Below are 23,690 nucleotides of genomic sequence, written 5' to 3'. Positions count from 1 at the left end.
ATCCCTTAAAACCTCACTCCTGCTCTTTAATATAATAAATAAAATTGTCTTTCTTTAAGAACAGTCCAGCTTTCTACAAGTTGTGAATGCATGATAAACTTTCAACAACATTTTTGGTGAATTTACTTTATGAATTACTGGACCTAGCCTCTTTCTGAGTTTTGCAGGCTCTGCAGGAGATGTTCTTAACTAATTACAAATGCAATTCTTGTGATCTGTTTTGAAATTCCGTGGACTAGTCTTTCAAGTGATTAATGAGGTACAAGCTCATTACACATCAGAGTGCATGAAAGCCACCAGTAGCACGTGGAAAGCATTGTAGTCTCTCTCACGTCATGTTAATATAAAACAACAAGCATTGATGCAAAGTAGTATCTCCTCAAAATAATTTATGATGTTGTTATTGTGGCCCATACATTTTAATAGGTAACCTCTTTGCCAGCGTTTTTAAGCGGCTGTATTAAACAAGCTGTACTCCACGACATCCTCTACCAACTGAAATTTATACTACAGTCTGTAACAAGAAAAGAGATGCAGAACATGAATGGTACCTATGAATTTATCAAATGCCAGTATAGATAATTCAAGGGATTGTAGCAGGATATGACTAGAAGTTATAAATACAACTTCAGACATCTATAGGCTGTGGCAGTCCTGACTCACAAGCTTAGAACTGAAAACAAATGGGAGGTCAATACAACACCAGTGTGATGTTGTCCCTGTTTCCCAGTTTGTTTGGAGGCATCATGAAAAGAAAAATTGAGTATTCTGAGAGTGGAAAAGAATATAAATCAATAGTTATCTAAAATTGTCAGCACAAGAGTCTTGCTTTAACAGATCCAATGGGTCTTGCTAAAGGAGGGCTTTCCTTTAGCAAAGGTAGGAAGAAGGAAGCAAGGGGCCTTCTTTTTTAATTGAATTCTTTTTCAGCTCTTTCTGGGTTCAGTATGTGTAAGAATCTCTGCTTCTCAGTGTTGTGCTGCCATCTGTTCCCTGTGCACACATCCGTGCTGCCATGAGTTGCTTTTCCTTCTGTGCTGCTTGCTGAATTTTCCATCCCTTGTCACAGTCTTCTCTTCTTTTGCCCCATTTGCTAGAACATGTGTTCCAGACCAAATTAATTTTCATCGTGGCCTATTTTTTTTTCTCTTCTCCTGCCTGTATAGACTATTCACTATGTGTCTGTGTTTATCACTGTCCTCTTGTTGCCCACCAGATAGGCAATCCAGGAGAGTTTCACTGCTCAGACCCTTTCTCTGAAGTTTTGATTTCTGTTAAAGTAAACATTGACATTGAAAACATTACTAGGTAAAATTGTTTTAGGAGCTCAGGAGTCAGAGGAATCTTCCAGGATTTCCTAACCTCTTCCCCCCCCCTCTTTATTCGTTGCTGTGCAGTATCTGCAGGCATGAAATAGGGCAGATTTATTCTAGTTTTGCACCATCTGCTTATCCAGTATAATTTTGAAGTTTAAACTTGAGTCCAGATGTATCCATCCAATGTTCTTAACAAATGATTATGTGCAAACCAGGGTAGGCTTTGGAGTTTTTTTCCTTTGGTAATTGTGGGGTGCTGTTGGCTGGATGTCATGAATTGAAGCAGCAGATGCTTGTGCTTTCTCAAGCTCTGTGTTATGATAGCAGGTACTGCTGCCTCCCTGCCCCTAAAATTATTGGAAACTTTGAGAAAACTCTAGCCAAGAAGAGATGCCATTATTCTTTTGTTCTTATTTTATTTCATTTCATGCAAGTCCTGCTGCCTATTACCCTTTATTTGATGTATAGGATCATCAGCTTTCCTAAAATTCAGAGCATTAGAAGACATCCTGAGTTAAGTCCCATTCACTGCTGTTCCATATTTATTGGATTTCAGATGGTCACATTCGTACCTGAAAGGATTGAGGGTTTGGATTGTGTGGGTTTCTTTTGTTTTTTAATTTCATTTTTTGTAGAGGAGGTTTCTTTTGCCACCATAGTTCTTATTAAAATATTATTACAGAATCTCAGTGTTTTGATAGCTGTGGAAATTGGGAACATATTTGAGTTGCTATGACTGGCCTACTCCATTTGGGTTAAAAGTCGGTTTTGCTTTTTTCATTTCAATAGCTTGTTTCCTTTCTGCTTGGTTACTCTGATCACATTTGACCAGAGATCAATCATATTCCTCCTCAGCCAAGCTCTTGTTCACTGTGCCTGTTCCAGCTCCATATTTCTGCAATGTTGAAGTGGCCAAATAAAACTTAAAAAAAAAAAAAGTTTTATATTTATGTGTGTTGTGTGGCTTTGACTATACAGAAGTTTATTGTGCTGTTCACAGTGATTTAGGGGAAAAAATATGGTCAATCTTGTCATATACTATATATGTAATATTATGCATGCCCCATAAGAAAGACAACTGTTCACAATTCCATTCTGTTTGGGAGAATTTAGTGATAAGCTGAGTGAAATAGGTAATTTGAACATACAATGAAATTCTGTGAACAATGAAAATACTTAAAGGAAAGGTATCGCTGTGCTTCCCTACTTCTCATCCCTACATACTTGCTTCTACAATCAAATAAAATTTCATTTTGTATGAATCGCATTTGATGCACACACATCTCGGATACCGGTCTCCAGTCTTGCTACCAGCTGTTGGCTATTGATTTCCCCTCTTGTAGAGCACATAAGATGGAGCAGCTGTGGACAGTCTTCTGACTGCTATCCTGTGTCTACTTTCCTACATTTCATAAACTACCAGATGGCATCAGTGTTCTCTTTAGCAAGAAATTGAAGGTGCTAAACACAGTTGATATCCAACTCTTCTTAATCATAGGGATAGAAATATAACCTCTCCTAGACAGATTAGCAGAGCTCGCACTTTGCTTTGTAATGCTGAAGTTGAACCACCCCTGATTAGTCAACAGGGGACAGGTGCTGATCCTTTGGGTACTGAACTGATACTGCTTTACTGATGCCATCAAAAGTCCTGCTGATGTCTTATTTTATGTCTCCAGCATTAGTTTCAGTACCATTGTATCTAATAATAAGCTTTCTTTTTTTAAAAAAATAAAATCCTGTCTACTTTTCTACTCCAAACTCAATGATTTTGAGTTTTCTATCCATCCTGTTCCTCCCAAAACCTTCTGTAACTCAAATTTTTAGCTTGCTCTGTATCAGAGGAGTTCATCACATACCATCTGCACAGACTGTTTAAGCTTTTCCTAAATATGTCATCTCTTGGCACCTCTTCTTTTTGAACATAGACCCTTCTCAGTCCCAGCCCTTTAGTTTCCTTTTTTGCTTTACTGGTATGACAGGAGCCTCTATGGAGAAATTATTCTCCTCCTTACTCCTACAGATGTCCCTGTCACTCATTCAGCACTTATTTCCCAGGAGTTCTGATAAGAAAAGTTAGATTACTTCAGAAGACAGCAAGACCAGCAACCTGAAGATGATATGTAGGATGAAGTAGAGTTAAGTGATAGTAAGGAATAGCCTCCCCTGTTAACTCTACATAGTACATGCTACATAGGAGGAAAACTGATTCTTCCAACAAGACACATGATGCTATCTTAGAAATTTGTAGTCTTTTCCCATTGCTATTGCAAAGAGCTGCAGATGTTTTCAGTACTGAACAGAGTGTAGCACAAGAAAGTGCTTGCATTATCTGGTCTTTTCCATGCTTACTTTGCTTGCGCAGAGGGAGCATAAAAAAGATTTATTTTGTCAGAAATCTAAGCTACCATTCTAGTAGTATGTTTGAAGTTTAGAACTTCAATCTTCCAGGACACCCAAGAAACAGGTAAGAGGCTTAAAAGATTATTTCTCAGGTATAAATGAGTAAAATGAGGTGACTTACCCAAGGCCATGCAGTGTAGCAGTAGCACAGCACCGGTAGGCTATTCTCCCTCTGCATCTGGGCCCTTCCCCTAAGGGATATTGCTTTCTTAAAAAAAGTAATTTTCTCACATTACTCTCGCATTACCATCCTGTCATCTTAAATTCTTTTGCTATTAGCAGTCCTATCGGTAGTGGTGTAAATAATATTTTTGTTTCTCTTGTCAAACAACCTCATCAGTCTGATTTAGTGCTGGTAAATTATTTGATCTGGACTTTATTTCTAAAAAGGCACTTGATGGTGTTTTAAAAACTAAGATACTATCTTTAAAACTACTAGCTTTTGGTTTTAAAAATTAAAAGTCAGGGTTATTTAAGAGACTGTTTATATTGTCACGATCTGGAGGGTTAATTATAGTTACTCTTGCTAGAGCATCAAATTGATAGTTATCTTGATGAATGAAGTGATATACCAGAAACTGGATCACAGAATATTCCACTGTAGCTTAATATTTTTTTCTTCTTCTCTGGTTAGTCTGTAAGCCTTGGTTGCTCTCTGTCTGCTCAGTGTGTAGGGAGAAGGCACTGCAGAATATGATAAATTGCTCATGGTAATTAGATGACTGTTGAAGGAACCTTAGTTTAGAGATTTCCTCAAGGTTTTTAATTTTAGGTCCCTCTTTATCAATCTTGCATTTCCTGAGTAAATTGGATGCCTGCAGGGAATAAGGGTGCAGTTAGGAAGAGCAACACATTACCCAGTTCAGCATTTCTTGCTGCACACACCCTGGCTCTCCCAGTGTTGACTTGTTATAATCTGGCATCACGTGGACTCCTGGTGAAGGTGGTGGCTGCAGAATGTTTCCTTTAACTAGAAAGGTTTTACAAGTGGATCTGTTGATCCTGCAGTCCAAACTAGACAACTGAAGGAAAAACTTACTTGGTTTGAGCTCATATTCTATGCTGACAGCATGTAAGTACCTCGCTTCAGGAAGCGTTTGTCCTGAACAAGCTATTAGTATTTTACTGCCTGCCTTTGTAGCTAAAATCAGATGTATTTGGCTTAGTTTTATTAGTACATGGGCTGCTTAAGTACACAATCCGTTTTTGTAGGATTAACGTTGTACATAATTCTATAGAGGGAGTTTGAATCTCTAACACTCTTTACAAGTGGATCAAGATTCATGCCAGAATTCTGGATTTTTTTTTCCCTTTCCTGAGCTCCCATGGGAACAGTGTCTTATTCAGAAAATGTTTCGCATATTTCCCACCTTGTAGTGCTAAATTCTTTATCTAATTCAAGTCCAGTAATTTTAAAATATCTGTTCAATATTATTTTTTCAGATACTTTTAATTCCCGTTTCTTAACATTTAAAATTTAAAAGCTATAGTTCTTGATTATAAATGTATGTATTTCAGATGTATGTTCTAAAATTTTCTTTTTGTCATGGATTAAAATTTATCTATATCAGTCTTAATTACTATGAAAATGATAATTGTTAGTAGAAATGCTTGTTTAAATCAGGAAAAAAATAGTTACTGTGAACTATAGATTAAAACCATGAAATTATTAAGTATAATGGATATTTCCTTCTGTTTATGTGCTTTGCCTAATCACAATTGCTTCAAATTTTGTTTCAGTTAATATTGATAAATGTAAAACTACACATAACTTTTAACTACAAAACATAGTGCTTAATAAAAATGAGGTTTGAGAAGTTTTTTTCTCTTGTATTAAAAAAGCTGTAACAAATGCTTATTCTCTGAGATTTTCAGCATTGTTGTGAGTAATTTAGTTGCTGAAGTTCAGAGGAAATTAATTGCAGTGCCTCGCTTTCTTACAGAATACAGTCGTTTTGAAGCTAAAATACATGATTTGCGGGAACAGATGATGAACAGTAGCATTAGTTCAGGATCAGGATCTTTGCGAACCAGCCAGAAGAGATCCCTATATGTCAGGTAATCATCTTCCTCACAGTCTTGCTAGTGTGTTTTTCTGCTTTTCTGTAGACTTAGTGTTTTTGTATTTTCATTTTTATAAAATTACTTATTCGTTCTTGAACTTAACAAATTGATATTTATATGCAAAATATATTCAAAATAAGGCTTAATTTAGATTGATTCATTACAGCTGAAAAAGAAGTACTAGCCTTGAGAACCCTGTATAAACTTTGAAGGGTGATGCTATTACTTACTTTACCTCCTGCCTCTCAGAGGGTTGATAATCCTTCAGCAAAAACTTGTATTTCTGCTTTAAGTCAGTGTATGTGAAGGTGAACTTAATTCAGTTTGTGTATTTGTGACAGTAGTCTTCATACTATCCCTTGTTCAGTTCTTCACTTCAAATTTATAGTCTCCCTTTGCTTAAGTTCTGTCAGATTTTATTTCCGTCATCTTACTTTAGTTGTATTCTCAGCTTGTATTAAGAAATCTTATTTTTGTATCCAATAGCATTTTGTTATAACATATTTTCCATGGTAACCAAGAGAGCAAATGCATCAAAGCAAATGAACTGAGTATTCTTCATTAATTTATTCATATAGAATTAAACATAAAGGAGGCTAAAAGGAAGTGGAAATCTAAAAGAGCGTGAAGGAGTTAAGAAAAAAATAGGTGGTTTCACCAGAAAACTGTGTCAAGGTGCAGCTCATTAATATGCTGACTAACTCCTACATCAGTTAACGTATACTGATAAAGTATAATGTTTCAGGTATGGAATGTGAGTAAAAGGATTGCATTTTTTAAAATAAATTGATTCTGAGTTCCCCAAACCAGTTCATCTCTGGATTGGATAAGGGCCAGCAGTAGCCTCTTGTCAGGGGCCAGAACATTTTAGTTGAGCAGGTGCAACTTCATTAGTGCTGGTGCTTGGGTTAAACGTGGTTTAAAATGTAGGACCTCACCGGCTTTCCTGATAATATCCTAGGCTCAGGTGCTATTGACTTTTCCCATCCAAAGCAGATACTGTTTTGTTTTGTTTATGGTGCTGTATCTATTGTCTTAATGTCAGGCAATTACCTGAGTAATTGCATCTATGCTGGGAAAAGTCTCAGTCCTTTACAACATGTTTCTGAAGGCTTTGAAAGAAATGTAGCAAATTACTCGTACAGGGCTCCTGTTCAGATTGACTGTAACATATAACCCTTATGTTTTGGCCTGTTATTTTAGTAGCTTTATCTGGATTCTGTTTTTGCAGGGCTGATCTTGTTCTTTTTCCTTTGTGCTTTGTCTACCTTAAATATTTTTGGGGGGTCAAAGTTAAATCTCTTAAGGATAAATGCTTTAAATACTAAGGATAAGTGCTTGATATCGCAGTTACCCGTGTCTTAGAATTTCCACAGGTAGGTGTACGTACAGATATTGTAGTGAGATCTTCTTCCTTTCCATAATCCCAAGATTTATCACTTTTGCCCTTATCATATAACTAAGCCTAGACAGTTCTAAATGCTTTTATTTTCCTTGTTAGCTATAGCCTGATTAGGTTCTAAGCAGTTTATGCTCATGTTCACACATTGGTCTGGTATTTTAACCAATTAAAAGCATTTTGCATTTATGTAGCTTTTATTCCACTTTTGAAAGTTGGTGTCTGTAAACTTTTGAGGTTGAGCTTTTGACTTTGCCAGCTGCAGAAAATGCAGCCTTCTTCCAGGTTGTTGGCACAATCCTCGTGGAGACTGATGGTTCCCTTTCCAAGAAAAGTTTTTGAGATTCGGTATTCAACTTTGTTATAAGCCAGAACAAAAATCTAAAATGCAAAAATTCCTCAGGAAAAGTACTTTTCCACCCACACGTCTTAACAGAGGGTTCTGCTAGGGCTTTTGAGATCTACTCTTGTCATCACACCCAAAGATGCCAAAGACTGCAACTTCGTGTACACAGGATGGGTTCACATCTGTTCTGTCTGGTTTTTGGTGTAATTTTGACCTCACTGAAATAAGATTTATGAATCTTTTCACATACTGCTAGATACTGACAAAGTATGTTAGTTATATAGCTTATTCCCTCATATAATGGTATGATTGTTCTGTACTTTTAATTGTAACAATTCAAAGACAATTTTAGTAATGGAAGCTGTCTTTTTTCTGTAATATTTGGTTTTGGATATGCCAAGAGGAATTCCAGCTATATAACAATGCTGAATTGAATGGCAAATCCAACAGTAAAATGTTTATAGGCATTCAACCACAATTGCAGAAAACATGTAGAATAAAAATACTCTAAAAATTATAATCTCTGGTGATTTCCCAAAATCATGGTAACAAAATAGCAAATAAAATGAGACACATCATTGTGTCCCTCTAACTAAAACTTGATATCTTTATGAATAGTCTGCCTGTAAACAGCATTTTGAGGATGTGATGTAATATTAAGGAAAAGACAATTGTGTTTGCCTAAAAATAGAATTTGAAGGAAAATGGCAGATTTTTCTTCTTAATGGTATGAATATCAATGTATGATAAATAGCAATATGACACAGTCCTTGCATGGCAATACAAATACAGCAGTTAAGCAGCAGCTAACTCTTAATTTGCACGTCTAATTCTCTTCCCTGTTGACTTATTAAGCTGTACTGATTTAATGGCCTTTTCTTATTTTTGCTTTGTATTTCTTTTGATCTTTAAGATGAGAGAGGTTCTCTCATACAGTGTTTCTATTTTTGCATCTGAACTGTATCTGTACACTTTCCTCCTTCCTCTGCAGATTCAAAAAGCACATGTGGAAAAGTGAGAGGCTTTCATGGTATCAAGTTTCTGTGATTATATGTTGATGTTCCATGTTTTATCTCATCTTGTTTGCCAAATCTCAGTCTGTGCAATGTGCGTAGAATCCAAAATGGAAGATTATTTTTACCTCTGTGCATTTTTCTGACCACTGTGATATATTACAAATTCAAACAATGGTGCTGATCTCTGCTTGAATCAGAGAAGAAAATGGTTACATTTCTCTCTAACTGGAAGAAACTTTACAGTTTTGAAATCATTAGGAAATTTTAACTAGATCCATTGAAAAACAAGATGTAGCATTAGCACTAGGCCTGAAAAGTGTGTTTGCCTGTAGGAGGAGCTTAATTGAGCATCCCTATGTTATTCTGATAGTTCAGTCATCTAGTTTCAAACAGCTTTCCTAAATACTCAGAAAAACAGAACCTCCTTTATAAGCTGACCTTCATCCTGAAGTGGTGAGATGAGATTAATTCATGTTTCATGATAGAAGACATGGAAATGCTTTTGCTGCAGGAATTCCTGATTGCTTTGTTTGGCAAGAATACCTTAAAAGAAGAAATGCTTCAGTAAAACTTGATCAAGAAAGTAATGAGTGTGGCCAGGCAAAAAGACATTCTGGAAAATTTGGCACTGTTAACACAGCCATTAAATTTTTGTCTTTGAAGCATAAACACTCATGAAACATGCAACTTCAGTTTCTGTAGAGTTTTAAGTGAAGGAACCAAATTATCTTTTTTTGTGCTGTTTAGTTGCTGAGTAATAAAAGGTGAAATAAAAAGGGAGAGTCGGTGCTTTCTCTGTAAAAGAGTTTGCAGGACCTCTCATTTAAATTTAAATAGAACTTTAGAGTAAACATCATGGTTCTGCATTCAAAGCAGTAGTTGATAAGGAACACTAAATTTCTTTTTAATTAAGTTTGTGTTTATAACGCACACTAAATAAATGTATACGCAGTATTGTTAATCTGTAATAAAAGTATCCATACAGGGACTTAATAAAAGATGTATTTTTTATATACCAGTTCATAGATAAATGTCATCTTTACTGTCAAGTGAGTTCTCATGTGATGACTTGTCAGGCATACAGGAAAAGCCATTAGTCAGTTGGAATCAAAAGAGTTTTTTGTTAATTCTCTTTGCTTTTAGGCTCATTTGTTTGGTAACTGTCAGTTCCTGGTGTTCCTGTAAATTTTAGCTGCATGGTTTTGCCACTACTGTGTGACACACTAACTCATCTTATTATACAGCTGACTTTATCAGCTTTGACTCTTTTCCCCAGTATAATTATTTTTCTCAAAGTGACCTCACCAGAGGAAAAGTACTTGATGAAACTACCTTTCATTGTACAAAAGCTATTCAGTGTAACTGTTTATCTAGTTTGAAGAGCACATGTTGATAATACATGTTTTTATCCATTTGTGCTTCCATTTCACTCATATTTATTTCGTATGCAGTCAATGCACATGTTAATGCTGTTAAGCACCGGCTCACTGCTCATGTAAGTTTATATTCAAACAAAAACTTAAAAGTAGTGCTGTGGAAATCATTGCTTAACTGCCAACAAGAATTCTCAGGAAATAAATTTAATTATGCATTTAATTAATTCAGTGAAAATGTGCACAACTTAAATCTGCATTAAAAATATATAATGGATTATGTGCAGCTTATTTTGAGATATGGAATGATGTTTGTCCGGAGTGCTTCTTGCATAAACATGTGCAGAATAAATCTGGAGGAATAACTACTAGCTGTGTCATTTTCTTACCTGCAGTATTTGGGCTATTTCAAAGAAAATAAGGACTCTGATTTTTTTGAAAATAATCAGGATATATCAACTACTTCATGGAATTAAACTGAAAGATCTTATAGTGCAGGTTGCACTATTGAAGGGAGGTGGTATTTCAACCCCCAAGTTCTTTCAAAATTGAAAGCCTGAATTTTATTATAAATTTAACAGATTAAAAGAATTGCATATTTAAGTATAAGGCCTTGTGTATCATGAGAGTATATCATAAGCCATTTTAAAATGTCTTGTCTTGCTCTAGACTCTTTAGAAAATATTTATTAAAACCTTTAGCTCTTTATTCAAAGGTTTTGATAATTTCTATGGCCCCCCAGAAAGGCAAGGTGTCTCAGCCAACTCTTATTTTGCAGCAGACTTTATGCTAAAGTTTAATCTGATAGAAAATGTTGAATTGTTTTCCCTGTAAGGTATTTGTCATTGTCTATGAGCAAATACAGTTCAAACCCAAACAAATACACTCAGTGTTTTAGAAAGGCAAAATTCACAAAGCTAAAATACGTTTTGGAGCAAATAGTTATGACTTACTGTTACTTACATGTGTTAAAATTCTGAGACGTTCAAAATCTAGCAGGAAAAGGTACATAAGACTAGTGTTTAGGATGAAGAAACTGAATTTGAACGAGGAAGAGGACACCATTTTAAATCATCATATTGTAATGTGTTGATGCTACTTTGTGATGGGCTTGGTATGAAGTTTCTAGATCGAGATAGGGTATCGTTTAGAAAGTGCTTCACTGGGAAACATAGGAGCTTGCAGATGAAATAAAGCTCAGGATTTTTTTAGCCTGTGTCATACAAGCAGTTCTCACTTTACATTGGTGAGGTTCATACATCTTTTTCAAATGTAAAATAAGAGTCCTTTATAAGGCATAATCTTAGAGGAGTATCTCTTACAGTTTCATTAGAGGTTCCTGTCATCGTTCTTTTCCTCAGCCCCACTAATCCCTTGATTGTGCTGGGAGAAACATACTGCAGGTCTCTTCAGTTCCTCAGAGAGCTGATCCAGATATAAAATGATTCAACAGCGAGAAAATAAATTAATTATAACCCAGATCAGTTCTGCAGTGTGGTGCACTATGTGCCTTTCCAGACAATTGTACTTTTGTAAGTAAGAAGGGGGAAGGAATTGGGACAAAGCAGGCATGACTGTGGTTTTGAATAATAGTGGACTTATATGAGCCAACCTTGATGGCAAAGGGAACGTTAATAAAACTGTGGGCATGCAGCTGGTGTTCAGGTATTGCTAATGCCTATTATTTGAAAACAGGCTTATGTTAGAAAGAAGAATGAAATTCTCTTGAAATGGTTGGGAATTTTCCAAAAGAATGCACATAAGATTCTTTAACTTCTGCTGCTGTAGTAACAAAGTTGTGTTCAGATCATATTTCTGATTTCTTCCCCCCTCCCCTTGTGAGCAGGATACTGACTTATAACTTGATATAACGTACAGTACCGTATGCTTCAAATATTTGCTTCCCTTTTATATCCTAGGCTGGCACGTAACTTGCAAGTACTTACTGAATTGTAGGAAGCATCTTCTGTGGACTTTTTAGAAAGAGTTTGTACAGAGTTTTGCTCTGGATGAGGTTTGTTCTCATTCATTAAAGCTTAAAAGTGTGTGTGTGTGTGGATACTATATTACATACTCTCCATGTGTGTGTGCATGAGAGAGAGTGCATTCAGTGTTCTTTTTTGGAGCAGCTGTCAGGGTGGTGCAATCATGTAGGAACAACACAGGCAGCTTCCTTCATATTTTGTGCTATTCATACTCCCATTTTTTTCTTACTTTTTCTATGTTTATTTTTTTTTTCTTTTCAATGTAGAGCTCTTTTTGATTATGACAAGACTAAAGATAGTGGCCTTCCAAGTCAAGGATTGAACTTCAAATTTGGTGATATTCTCCATGTCATTAATGCTTCTGATGATGAATGGTGGCAAGCACGGCAGGTAACTCCAGATGGAGAAAGTGATGAAATTGGAGTTATCCCCAGCAAACGCAGGTATGTCATATTTTATTGACTTGATGTCTACTATTAAACATCTGATATGATTAATACATATATTGTATATACTTTGCTCTTTGCTGTTAATTCTGTACCACATCAGCAGCCACTTATATGTGGTTGGTGTTTTTTTGTTTATTTGTTTTTTTAAATAATCTGTAGTGAAATTCTGACTAACTCCATGAAGGTTTCTTAAAATCCTGTTTAGCCTTCAGAGTTGTATGCTGAAGTTGATAAAGGTGGTCCAAGTCCATTTCTCTGCTCTCACTGTAAGCAAGTTATGGCTTTAATAACATTACATGTAGCTTTAACAATGTTACACTATTTACATAGGAAAGCATGCTAAGTGAATCTTATTTGAATCATGAAACTATCATGAATTCTCCCTACTCAAAACCTGGAAAACTGGTAAGCCTTTCTTTGGTGAAACAAAGAGAGACAAGGTATTTGTTGATATACCAGAGACACAGAGATGAGGTGGTCTGAATCTTAGTATCTGCTGTTGACTCATAATTGACACTGTTCACTTACTGTGTCATGTTTTCTTTTTGCACCTTCCGGATTTATTGATCCCATATAATCACAAAATACTCCAGTACCCTCACAGCTCATCACTTGAGAAATAATACCCTACTTTTCCACTACAGTCTGCCATTATCAGGCTTTCATTTTCTGAAGGTGTCATCAGCAATAAAAATCTGTACTGCAGAAGGTACACCTATACACTTGCATTGTAAAAGTAGTAAGTCAAAGTTCCGAAATTTTGCTGATTTACCATTTTTGTGTATGTTTTTTTGTTAGAGTTGAGAAAAAAGAACGAGCCCGTTTAAAGACAGTGAAATTCAATTCCAAAACAAGAGGAGATAAAGGGGTGAGTTAATGAAGTGCTAATTATACCTGGCATTGTGAATGGTCACATTTTTCAGTGGTTTATTTATGCAGACTCACTTTCAGTTTTTAGTGAAAAGATTACATTCTGTCAGAAATAAAATAATTCTGAGTACCAAAGCAAACACTGCAAAGCCAAAACACTGCAAATTATTTGAAGAATTGACAGGTAGATATATATTATCATTAATATTGTAAAGTAATATGAGTTGTAGATACTAATCAAGTATTGAATAGTGCCATTTCTAACAGCCCTGCAAGTGCTGTTTATAAAGCAGTTTATTCCTTTAGTATGGATTGTACTCCTAGGCTCCCCTTTTTTTGGAAAGTGGCTTACTACTAATTGTCAGAAAAAGTAAAATATTTCCTTTGAGGATTTTAAATTTATTTCGCAAACAAGGAAGTAAAGCTCAACAAGGTCCCTATGATGAAATGAGGTTTTACAACGTACACAGTTACGCAGACAGCATAAAGTAACTTCTTTGTTACAGTTATGGATGTGGAAGCTTTAAAGAACTGAATGCAAGGGCAAAGGCCAACAAAAACTTGAGGCTAGCACCATTGCTGACCAGAATCAGTCTCCATCTCACAGCTCTTTTTTTCCTCACCACCTCTCTATTGGTGTAAATACTGATGTGGTTGTGCTCAAATCACATAAAATAACCAATACAGAGGAAAAACAAACCAATCCAAAAGAAACCCTAGTTTTAATTTTAATCAATCCCTTGGTGCAGATCATTGCACAATATGCAATCCCTGTCCCAGTCCACATGATGGGAATGAGTGATGAGAAGCAGAGTAGCTATTTAAATAGTAATAGGAATGTTTGTAGCTGAAATCATAGCTAATTCATTATAGTAAAGCAGCCAAAGTTGTTTTCCTTTGTGGGTTGTCTTAAAAAATAAATAAATAAATAAATAAATAAATAAATTTGAGGGTTAGGCTTTTTTTTGCAATATTTTGGTTGTTTTGAAATTTGAAAAAGTTTCACGACCTTAGAATTTGTACCAATATTATATAACTAGTAATTTCAAGACTTAGATATATGCATTTTAGATGTAAGAGCCTTCTAACGTAACAATATGTTGTCTTTTTAAAAATCTGAAACATACTTTAAGCTCCTGAGGAAGCTATTTCTGAAATAGTGATTGTTTTTAATAACACTAATGCTGTAACATTAGTGAGTCACTATTGTAGATCCTAAAGATTCCTTTTAGTAATTTATTTCATTTACAGTGTTTTCATAACTTCAGAAATCACATATATAATGTATTAAAGCTTCAGTACTTTATTATGATAGCGTAGGACTTTAAAGACTGTAAAATCCATGTGTACATCCCTCTGCTACATGGCAAAGGTTTCAGTTTAGCTTATTAGTGAAGAAAATGTCATAGTTTTTCCTATAAGTATTTGTTTAAAAGGAAATCAATATCCCTGGTTATTTTCTTATAAAAAATTACAGTATTGCCTTGAGGATTCACAGGATTATTTGCAGTTTTTTTCTGTTTTGGTACGTTCATATTTTGGTATTGGAATAAAATGTTATCAACTGATGTAGTAATTTTTAACCTGATAATTTTTATAATTTTAGTTCACTTTTTAGAAGTCACATGAAGAAAATGGCTCAAATACTTTATTTTAATTTCATTAAGTAATTTTTTAAATGTTACCATGTTCTTTGAAAGATAATTGCATGGTTTTGAAGTTTGTTTACCAATAAACTGCAAACAGTTAACATAATTAACGATGTATTTGGAGTAGTGTTTTGACAATAGCAGAGTTGGTGCACAGTCACTGTGTACTAGTGTAGCACCAGAGGTGTGCATGGAATACTGAGTGTGAAAGCAACTACGCTTGCCATTGATACAGAACTGCAGTTCTCTTTCTTTAGTAACATTTCATTTTGTAAACACGCTTACACTGGTCACAATCTTTTGCTTCAGCTGTAATTGTTTTAACATTATGGTTTCTCCTTAAAGTATTCTTCCTGTATTTGTCGTGGTGGTATTTTTCCCCAGTAAGCTGTCTGCATCATACGTGTCCTCATGGACTGTATGCCTTCCTGTGTCTGTATGTGATAATACTCCATGGACAGGATGAAATACCAACTTTGTACAATTCTTCAAACCTTTTACATTAAAACCTTAAAGAGTAACCCAAGTGATGACAAACATTAAAACACATATTCCTTTCATTTTAAGGAAAACTAAAAAATCTGGAGCAGAAATGGTTAACTTTTTTCTTGTTTTTTCCTTTCATATACACATTTATCTCACTTTCTGTGCTGCTTCTGTTTTAATATATTCTTGCTTATGATGCCTGTTTATGATTTGCAATGGGCTTATGAAAAATTTAATACAATTACTATGCATTTTCAACTAATAAGCAATTCTCTCCAGCTTTTTATAATCATGGTAGTTTTTAAAAATAATCTTTTGGCTAATCTTTTATGCAAAATCAGTATAATATTACTTTTATTTTCTCTTTTTTTTGGGGCAATGGAACTGACTCTGACCATTACACATGCAGTATATAAAATTTAATATTAGTTCAGTAATATTTACTGTACAGAAAGTTAAAATAATTGCTATGAAGTATTTTAAAAACCAAAATTAAGAACTCGATTATGTTTTATGAAGTACAATAGATCAGCCACTCCTTTTAATTTACCTATATGAATAGCAGAGTCTCGCCACCTCAGTTAAACTCACCATTTTAGCTTTGTTACGTTTATTTCCCCTATTCTTTTGCCCAGTCTGAGGGACTGGTCTGAATGGAAAAATTTATAGATGTGAGACTTCCACTTTTTGAAATTCACATTACAGTATTTTTCAATACACTCAGCAAAGGTCTACTCCTCTGGGCATATTTCTTTGTTGCCCTTGTTCTGTAGATTACATTAATCTGTCTGGTTCTGAGAAACCAATTGCAATGACTTACTGACTTCAGATAAAGAGGTCAGGAGGACCATAACCTAAAACCTTGACTGTGCCAACTATGGTTCCTGCAAGCATATGATTGGCTCGAAACCAGTTCTTTTGTCCATATGTCAGGTTGATAATTTACCAGTTCTTACAGTGGAGTGACAGTTTTAGTCAAACACAGGTGCCAGCCAATTAAAGGTTTTATGGATTTCCTACTTAATACAGTATTGCTATTTCCAGAGCTCAGTGTCACCAGTTGTGCTCCCATGGTACCTTGTGCCTCTTTAACACCTGGTAATTTTAAGTAAACTTTTTTTAAACAATGTTAAAGTATCACTGGATGTTTCAGTATCTGATATTGCCAAGCAAGTCTGTATTAAAACAGATGGCCAGAAGGGTTGTTAATACTGTAGCAGGATGCAGCTTGTGTGTTGCACTATAGGCATTCCCTTAGGAAGGCCAAATGCTGGTTTTGTAATTGTACCAAAGAAGGTGGCCCACTGTTTGAAGAAACTTTGTCTATTTGATCCCCAGTTGTTACTGCATTTCATTGCATCCTTACTGCTGATAGAAAAGATACTATATCTTTTTGTAACTGCATTCCATATAATAGTGGAAGATTAGCTCACACTGGCTGAAGGCAGACCATTACTTGAAAGTTAACATGCTCCAAATTTTAGAAATAGCTGTTAATAGTTTTTAATGTATTAATTGAATTTTTTTAAGTAACCTTTAAAGAATGTTGCTGTGTAAGTTCTATTACTTCCTGCTGCACAGGGGCTCTGCTTGGCTTAGAAATAAACAGTCCCCTGCAGCACAGGGTCTCAGAACCAAGTTGGGCATTTTCTTACTTTTGCCATCCTTCCCGTAATAGAGTTTCTGCAATGCAAATAACAAAAACTTGGCATATTTAATATCTTGGAAAAAATGGTTAGACAATTCATTTATGCCTCAAGTTAGCTGTATTAGTTTTAGTTCTGGGCATAATGGCAATACAAATGTTACTGATTTATTCATACATTGAGTTTTGTTATTGACTTAGAACAGTAAATTAAAAGTGCTGTAATCACATAATGTCTTCAGCAGAAGACGTGACAGATATTACTAAACTTTGTGTTAATTACACCTGTAGACATACCTATATACGAATGAAAGTAATATTGATGCTCTCAATCTCAAGGAGCACAATAATAGTTAATACTCAAATGAGTGGATAACGTATGTCTAGGTAGGTAACTCTAGAAATTTTTGTAGCAACTGGGATGCAGAAGTTCTTCAGGAGCATAAAAAGTTAATGTCAAAAGTTGCTGAACGTAATCCTTGGACATACAGAATTTTTCATGTGGTAGTTCTCTAGAAACGTACCCTTGAAAAAATAATTGCTACAGTAAACAAATGAAATGAATTTGTATCTTTTGAAAGTTAATCGTGGTATTGAGATGCAGACTTAGGTAGAGTGAAGTAATTTTTTTCAGTGAACTTGCAATGAATTACAATTGTGAAAGATTGAAACAAATACAGTTTGGTTTGGATTTTTAAATTGTTTGGGTATTTTAGCTAGACACATTTCTTTTTTCCTTTTTTCCTGTTTTGCTGTTACCTAATTTTATTGTAAGAGCATTTGGTACAATGCCAGCTTTTAACTTCCTTTTTTCTTTCCTATATGTTATTTAGCAGTTGTCACCAAAGTATTTACAGTTTTGCCTTTGCAAATGGTTAACACTGGCAAATACTTATGGGTGTGCTGTTATGATGTCAGCTGTTTGCAAAAGCATGTGTAAAGCCTCAGTGGTTTTTTTTTTTAAATAATGTAACTTCTACATTAGATAAAATCAGTAATTTAATGCCTTCGAGTTTGTTATGGTTTGGCCATCTTATAGCAGCCTAGTTTTTCCCATCTTTTTACACTCCCTGCAAGCCTAAATTTGTGAAATACAAGTCAGACCATAAAGAATGAACCAGCCTGCTAGTTCTCTTAGTAGTAAGCATGGGAAATACAGAGGGTGTGAGCAAAACCATGATGCCAGTCTCTATTTTTAATGAGCTAAGAAGATAGTGTTAAACTGAAATATGCACTGCATAACGTGGTTGTAGGAGTCAGCTTCCACAAAGCTGCTGGTCTGGGCCTTTGTTCACACAGACATTAGACATCCTTTGTTTTGCCCCTCCTTCTCTTCTTCAGCAGTCATTCAATGACAAGCGTAAAAAGAACCTCTTTTCCCGAAAATTTCCCTTCTACAAGAACAAGGACCAGAGTGAGCAGGAAACCAGTGATATTGACCGTAAGTATGTGGCATTTGATGGAGAGCGAAGCACACGTAGAAGGGCCTGCTAGATTGCAGTAGGGTGTTACCATGGAGACAGTTTCATGAGCTGCAACAGGCTAATGAGCTTGAGGTGCCAATGACAAACCAATCAACAACATCAATAAAACCATTTGTTTGCTGTTAAAGTAAAACTTAACCCAAGAGTATCCCAGTTTAGAATAAACTGGGTAATACTGTTGAGTAACAGTGTGTATGTAAATGGAGGAGATAACAGCCTTCCAGTGCTGTCAGTGATGGTTCCTCACTTCTGACTTGGAGGAGAGCACACAGCAACAAAGAAAGTATAATGGAGCTTCACAGCTTCTCAAATTAGTCCCTTCAGACTGGTTTCTTCGAAGTCATTCATTCTAATTTGGTTTTCCTAATGAAGAGAGGTTACTTTGATTTTCATCATTGTTGCCAGCACTAAAAAAATGTGTCTTCTCAAAAAGAAGTTGCCTAAGTTTGCTAATTCAGACCAGGCATTCTCTGCCATTTGCGTCACTAATTGCACTTCATGTGCCAGTCAAGTTAAATCCTATAGACTTATCTTCCCCTGTGATGTTCTGGGAACTGTCTCCTGTCGTAGCGCCAATTTTATATATTACTGACAATTATTTTCTTTGTGATTGTCTTTTTATTGCTTGCCCTCTGGGGACTACTCTGCAGGAGGTCCCTGACGACATGGGATCAAAAGGCCTGAGTAAGTGATCAAAATACTCCCAAGTTATTTTAACCTCCATCTGAAAAATTACTACTTTTTTTTTTTTAACAGATATCTTTGAGGCTGATGCTCTACTGGCATAAGGAGGTTGACTCTAAAAATGTTTCATAAGCTCTTTCTAGTTTGCCATGTTCTCAGTGTTTTTGCTTTCAGGAACATGTTACTTTGTGTGGCTATCACATTAGATTTTTTTGTTCTTCAGAAGCTTACCAATGCTTACTTGTTTGTCCTTAATAGTGCTGTGGTTTTAAATTTGGTGATTATTTTTTATGTGACTTTTATCTTGTCTTTTCCTTTTTATTTATTTAAAAATAACCTAATGCTTTTTACAGTAATAGTATGACCATTGCCATAATACTTCAACTAGTTAGTTTTTGATCTTCTTTCTAGGTGGCTGATGTTTACAACTACTTAAAACAAACAAAAAACTTTGCTTAACAAATGCTGTAAGAGTTTTTCTGTCTGATTTATTTGAACTCTTATGATGCTTTTACACCAGGTAGAGGGATAGCTAATAAAGGAAATACATAAGCATTTGTTGTACTTCCTGCAGAAATGTTAATCATTTGTGAATGCCATAAGATTCAAAAGTTCCTGAGTACTCTAACAGATCTGTTTGTGTACACAGACACAACCACTGTACTAAAATGACAAAGAAAAAAAAAAATCAAGATCTTGCTTTCATTGCACACATTGTTCTGTGTTTATGGAATAGTAGAATTAGTCACTAAAGATAATGACTAAAGGTCATTAAAGATAACGTTTCTTCCCAGGGCATAACTGTTATGCACACTATTCCTGAAATTACATGTGGGAAGCAATGTACTTCTGTACTTGGCCTCAATCATGAAATAAAAATTCTAGTAGCAATAGCATTAATTTTTCGTTTCTGAAATGGCTAGTTTTGAGGAAATTCTTGGTCTAGAGCAGAAGACCTTAGCAACTTTACAGCCTTATAGTTTAGAGCAGAAGATCATAAGCAGCCTTTATGGACTTGTGATAAACCTTGTTCAAACTATGTAATATCATCCAGAAAAGTCACTAGGCGATTCTGTTATAAAAACAAATGGCTTATAGCCTGTATTTTCAGCACAATCAGATGTTTTGAAACTGCCTTACCACGCTTAATACAAGCTGCGATACTTCTACTCTGCAAGACTGCTGTTCTTGCTGGCGTTTCAGGCTTTACATCTTCACCAATTGCACCTCTTATCAGATTATCGCAACACTTATATTCTCAACTGACAATATCACCTTTTCATGTTCTGCTACGAGGCTTTTAAACATCTTTGCCTCTTCCATGGCAATGTGGACATTTGTTTTCCAAGACAAGAAAATGAAATGGAAGTAGATCCAAATTGCTGGTACTCACAAACATTTAGAAATATTTGTCTGTTTTTCCTCCATGGAAACAAAGTGAGTGAATTCAGTCTAGCCAGAGATTTGTGGTTTAAAGGTACTGGTTCACTTTATCCAAAAGCATTGTAAAAGGTTAACTAGTTTACAGATGATGACTGTAAAAAAAGGTTAAAAATTACTACAAAACAACCCAATTTTTTTTTTTTTTTTTTTTAAGCTTATTAGTCACTAGAAGCATACTTGCTTCATAACTGTATTCTTACCTCTAGAATTGCCTTGGTTCCTTCTCTTCAACTTTGTAGGGGAGAAACTGCACTGAATTTAATGTATTATGAAGGCTCTTCATGACAATAGTATGTATTATCACATGCACACTGTTAGGTACAATTCAAATTTAATTGTATTTACAGAATCACAGAATGTTGGGGATTGGAAGGGACCTCGAAGATCATCCAGTCCAATCCCCCTGCCGGAGCAGGAACCTAAACAGTTTTACACAGGAAGGCGTCCAGGCGGGTCTTGAATGTCTCCAGAGAAGGAGACTCCACAACCTCCCTGGGCAGCCTGTTCCAGGGCTCTGTCACCCTCACTGTAAAGAAGTTTTTTCTCAAGTTTAAGCGGAACCTGCTGTGTTCCAGCTCACACCCATTGCTCCTTGTGCTATCGTTGGGCTTCACTGAGAAGAGCCTGGCTCCATCCTCATGACATTTGCCCTTAACATATTTATAAACATTAATTAGGTCTCCCCTCAGTCTCCTCTTCTCCAAGCTAAAGAGACCCAGCTCCCTCAGCCTTTCCTCATAAGGGAGATGCTCCACTCCCTTAATCATCTTGGTGGCTCTGTGCTGGACTCTCTCAAGGAGTTCCCTGTCCTTCTTGAACTGTGGGGCCCAGAACTGGACACAATATTTAATTTGTATAGGTCGGACACAAGCTTCTTTATGCAGTCTCTTGTGAATGTTACGTTTTTCATTAAATAAAATCACACTCATTTATTCTTTATAATAAATTTCAACAATATCAAAGTTCATGTTTGTTGACCAGATGTGTAGAATTTTCAGGTAACAGAATACCTGAAATTCAGTTGCATCAATTCTTATCATAAACATATTTAACACAGTTACATAGCGTAAAAAAATAAATATAAACACCTTATAGCTACTGAAATATTTTGATTACTATACAAAAGGCATGAAATTAATATAGTTAGACCAGAATAAAAGTTAGGAGCTTTTGAAAACTAAAGCATTACTGGGGAGAGCAACAACAAATCTGAATTCTGCATTGCACTTCAAGTAAACTCTATAATACAGTGTAGGCAAGTGTCTGTTATTGAATGTGCTATGCTGTATTTCCTGCAATATAGTCCACTACCAGACTCTTACTATAGTCAATAAATTGCCTGCATAAAAGTTGAAATGCATAATCCCATAGGTTTTGCGCAACAAAATTCATCTTGAAATGAAAACCTGAAAGTTACAGGGTTACATGTGAACAATGAATTAGTGTACTTTTTGTAATCTTATTTTGATGTGCTGTTTAATGTTTTTCTTTTTATTAACATCCATTCCTTTCGTATGAAATTAAGCTTGATCCTGAGAGCTATGAGAAGTACCTTAAAACTTGTATATGCAGTATGTATTGATTTCAGCATTTTGATATCAGTATTGTCTCTCACCTGGATTATTTTGTGTCAGTTTGCTTTCTTTTGAACTCATGCCATTAGTGTATGTTCCTTATTTTTTTTTCCATTGTGTTGCAATTTCAGAGCATGTAACCTCTAATGCCAGCGATAGTGAAAGTAGTTACCGTAAGTGTTTTAAGTTCTTTGTTTATTTAGAACCTTTGTTTAGTACCTCTTTGATTTTGTTTGTCTGTCTTTTCTGGGTATTTACATGTTAAATAGAACTTCCCAGTCACCTTCAAGTGAAATACATATTCATGTGTTTGGTGGGGTGCTGGAAATTCTGCTGTGTCGCTGTGTTTAAAAAACTGACTGGAGAGAATAATTGCAAACCTCCTTTATGGATATTTTTACTGTGATCTATGGTTTTCTTAGTTCAGCTTAATTTGAATTAATTATTTTTTTATTTTTTAGTTATGCAAGCTAGCTAGACCTATTAAAACCTAAATGTAAATTTAATGCTGACAAATACCATTATATGTAGTTGAACTTAATACGGGAAGCATGACTAAACTGTGTAATCTGTTAAATAATGCAATAACTATCTACAGTTCTTCACAACTGATACTTAGATTTAATATTTATTACTTCTAATGGAAGTAAAGATAAGCAAACATGTATTTACCCTCGCTTTTAGCTTTCATTTATCTATTTTGTCAAGTGTGGGTGCTTAGTATGAATTGTCTTCAAAGCATACAACACACATTCAGTGCTAGAGTCAGTTATGATAAATGAGCATGCTAGGCATGCATGTGTGTTCTCTTTCTCTCTGAAGACATAGTATCTTTTAAATAGTAGGCTGAATTAGCTTTTTTTACTAGCCCAAGCTACAGTACTATTTACTATTACCCAAGCTACAGCAATGCTACATATTTACAGTGGGTAATATGCTGCATGATGCTGCTCTACAATGCTTTAAAGTGTCTTAAACCAGAGCCAGAACTTCAATCCCATTGGTCACTTCCAGTGAGCAGCTCCTCAGTAAGACTGCACAGTCCAGACCTGGAACTCAGGATAGAGCAGAGCAGGAAGATGAAAAAGTTGAGGATTTAAAAAAGAATATGAAAAGAAGGAACAGTAAAAGTCACATAGTGTTACACTGAGTGGCTCGCTGATCAGCTAACTGTATAATGGGCACTTCAGAAACCGATATCACTTATGTTAAGGTAATAAGGAAGGTGGTTCATTAACAGATATATTTGTTTTTAAGCTGTAGATCTTCTCAGAGGTGATGATCTACACTTTTTTCAGATGATTACACTCAAGGAGAGAATTTATACATGTGTACCAAATGCTAACAGTGTTGTAGACTGTGATTGAAACGAAACCAGTTGGGGGAGGCATTCATGTTCCCCGAGAATAACACAAAACTGAGCATGTATGGAAGTTGCCTTTGACAAACTTACACATTTTATCCATTTTTAATGACACACCATTAAAATTATCTAACCATGAGT

The 23,690-nt window shown here is 35.4% G+C and overlaps 1 protein-coding gene across 1 annotated transcript in view; it reads left to right on the top strand.

The window, feature by feature from the left end:
* Positions 1-23,690, top strand: part of DLG1 (discs large MAGUK scaffold protein 1) — a 63,073-nt gene that overhangs the window by 29,683 nt on the left and 9,700 nt on the right. The window contains exons 14-18 of the mRNA XM_029084348.1: positions 5,663-5,777; positions 12,169-12,345; positions 13,150-13,219; positions 18,343-18,442; positions 22,318-22,359. Of these exons, the coding sequence (XP_028940181.1) occupies positions 5,663-5,777; positions 12,169-12,345; positions 13,150-13,219; positions 18,343-18,442; positions 22,318-22,359 (504 nt within the window). The remainder of the gene's footprint in view (positions 1-5,662; positions 5,778-12,168; positions 12,346-13,149; positions 13,220-18,342; positions 18,443-22,317; positions 22,360-23,690) is intronic.

The sequence above is a fragment of the Antrostomus carolinensis genome, unplaced genomic scaffold, assembly GCF_000700745.2.
Source record: "Antrostomus carolinensis isolate BGI_N321 unplaced genomic scaffold, ASM70074v2 scaffold8283, whole genome shotgun sequence".
NCBI lineage: Eukaryota > Metazoa > Chordata > Aves > Caprimulgiformes > Caprimulgidae > Antrostomus > Antrostomus carolinensis.
Note: the sequence above shows the minus strand (reverse complement) of the source record. Positions and strands in the feature narration are given on the sequence as shown.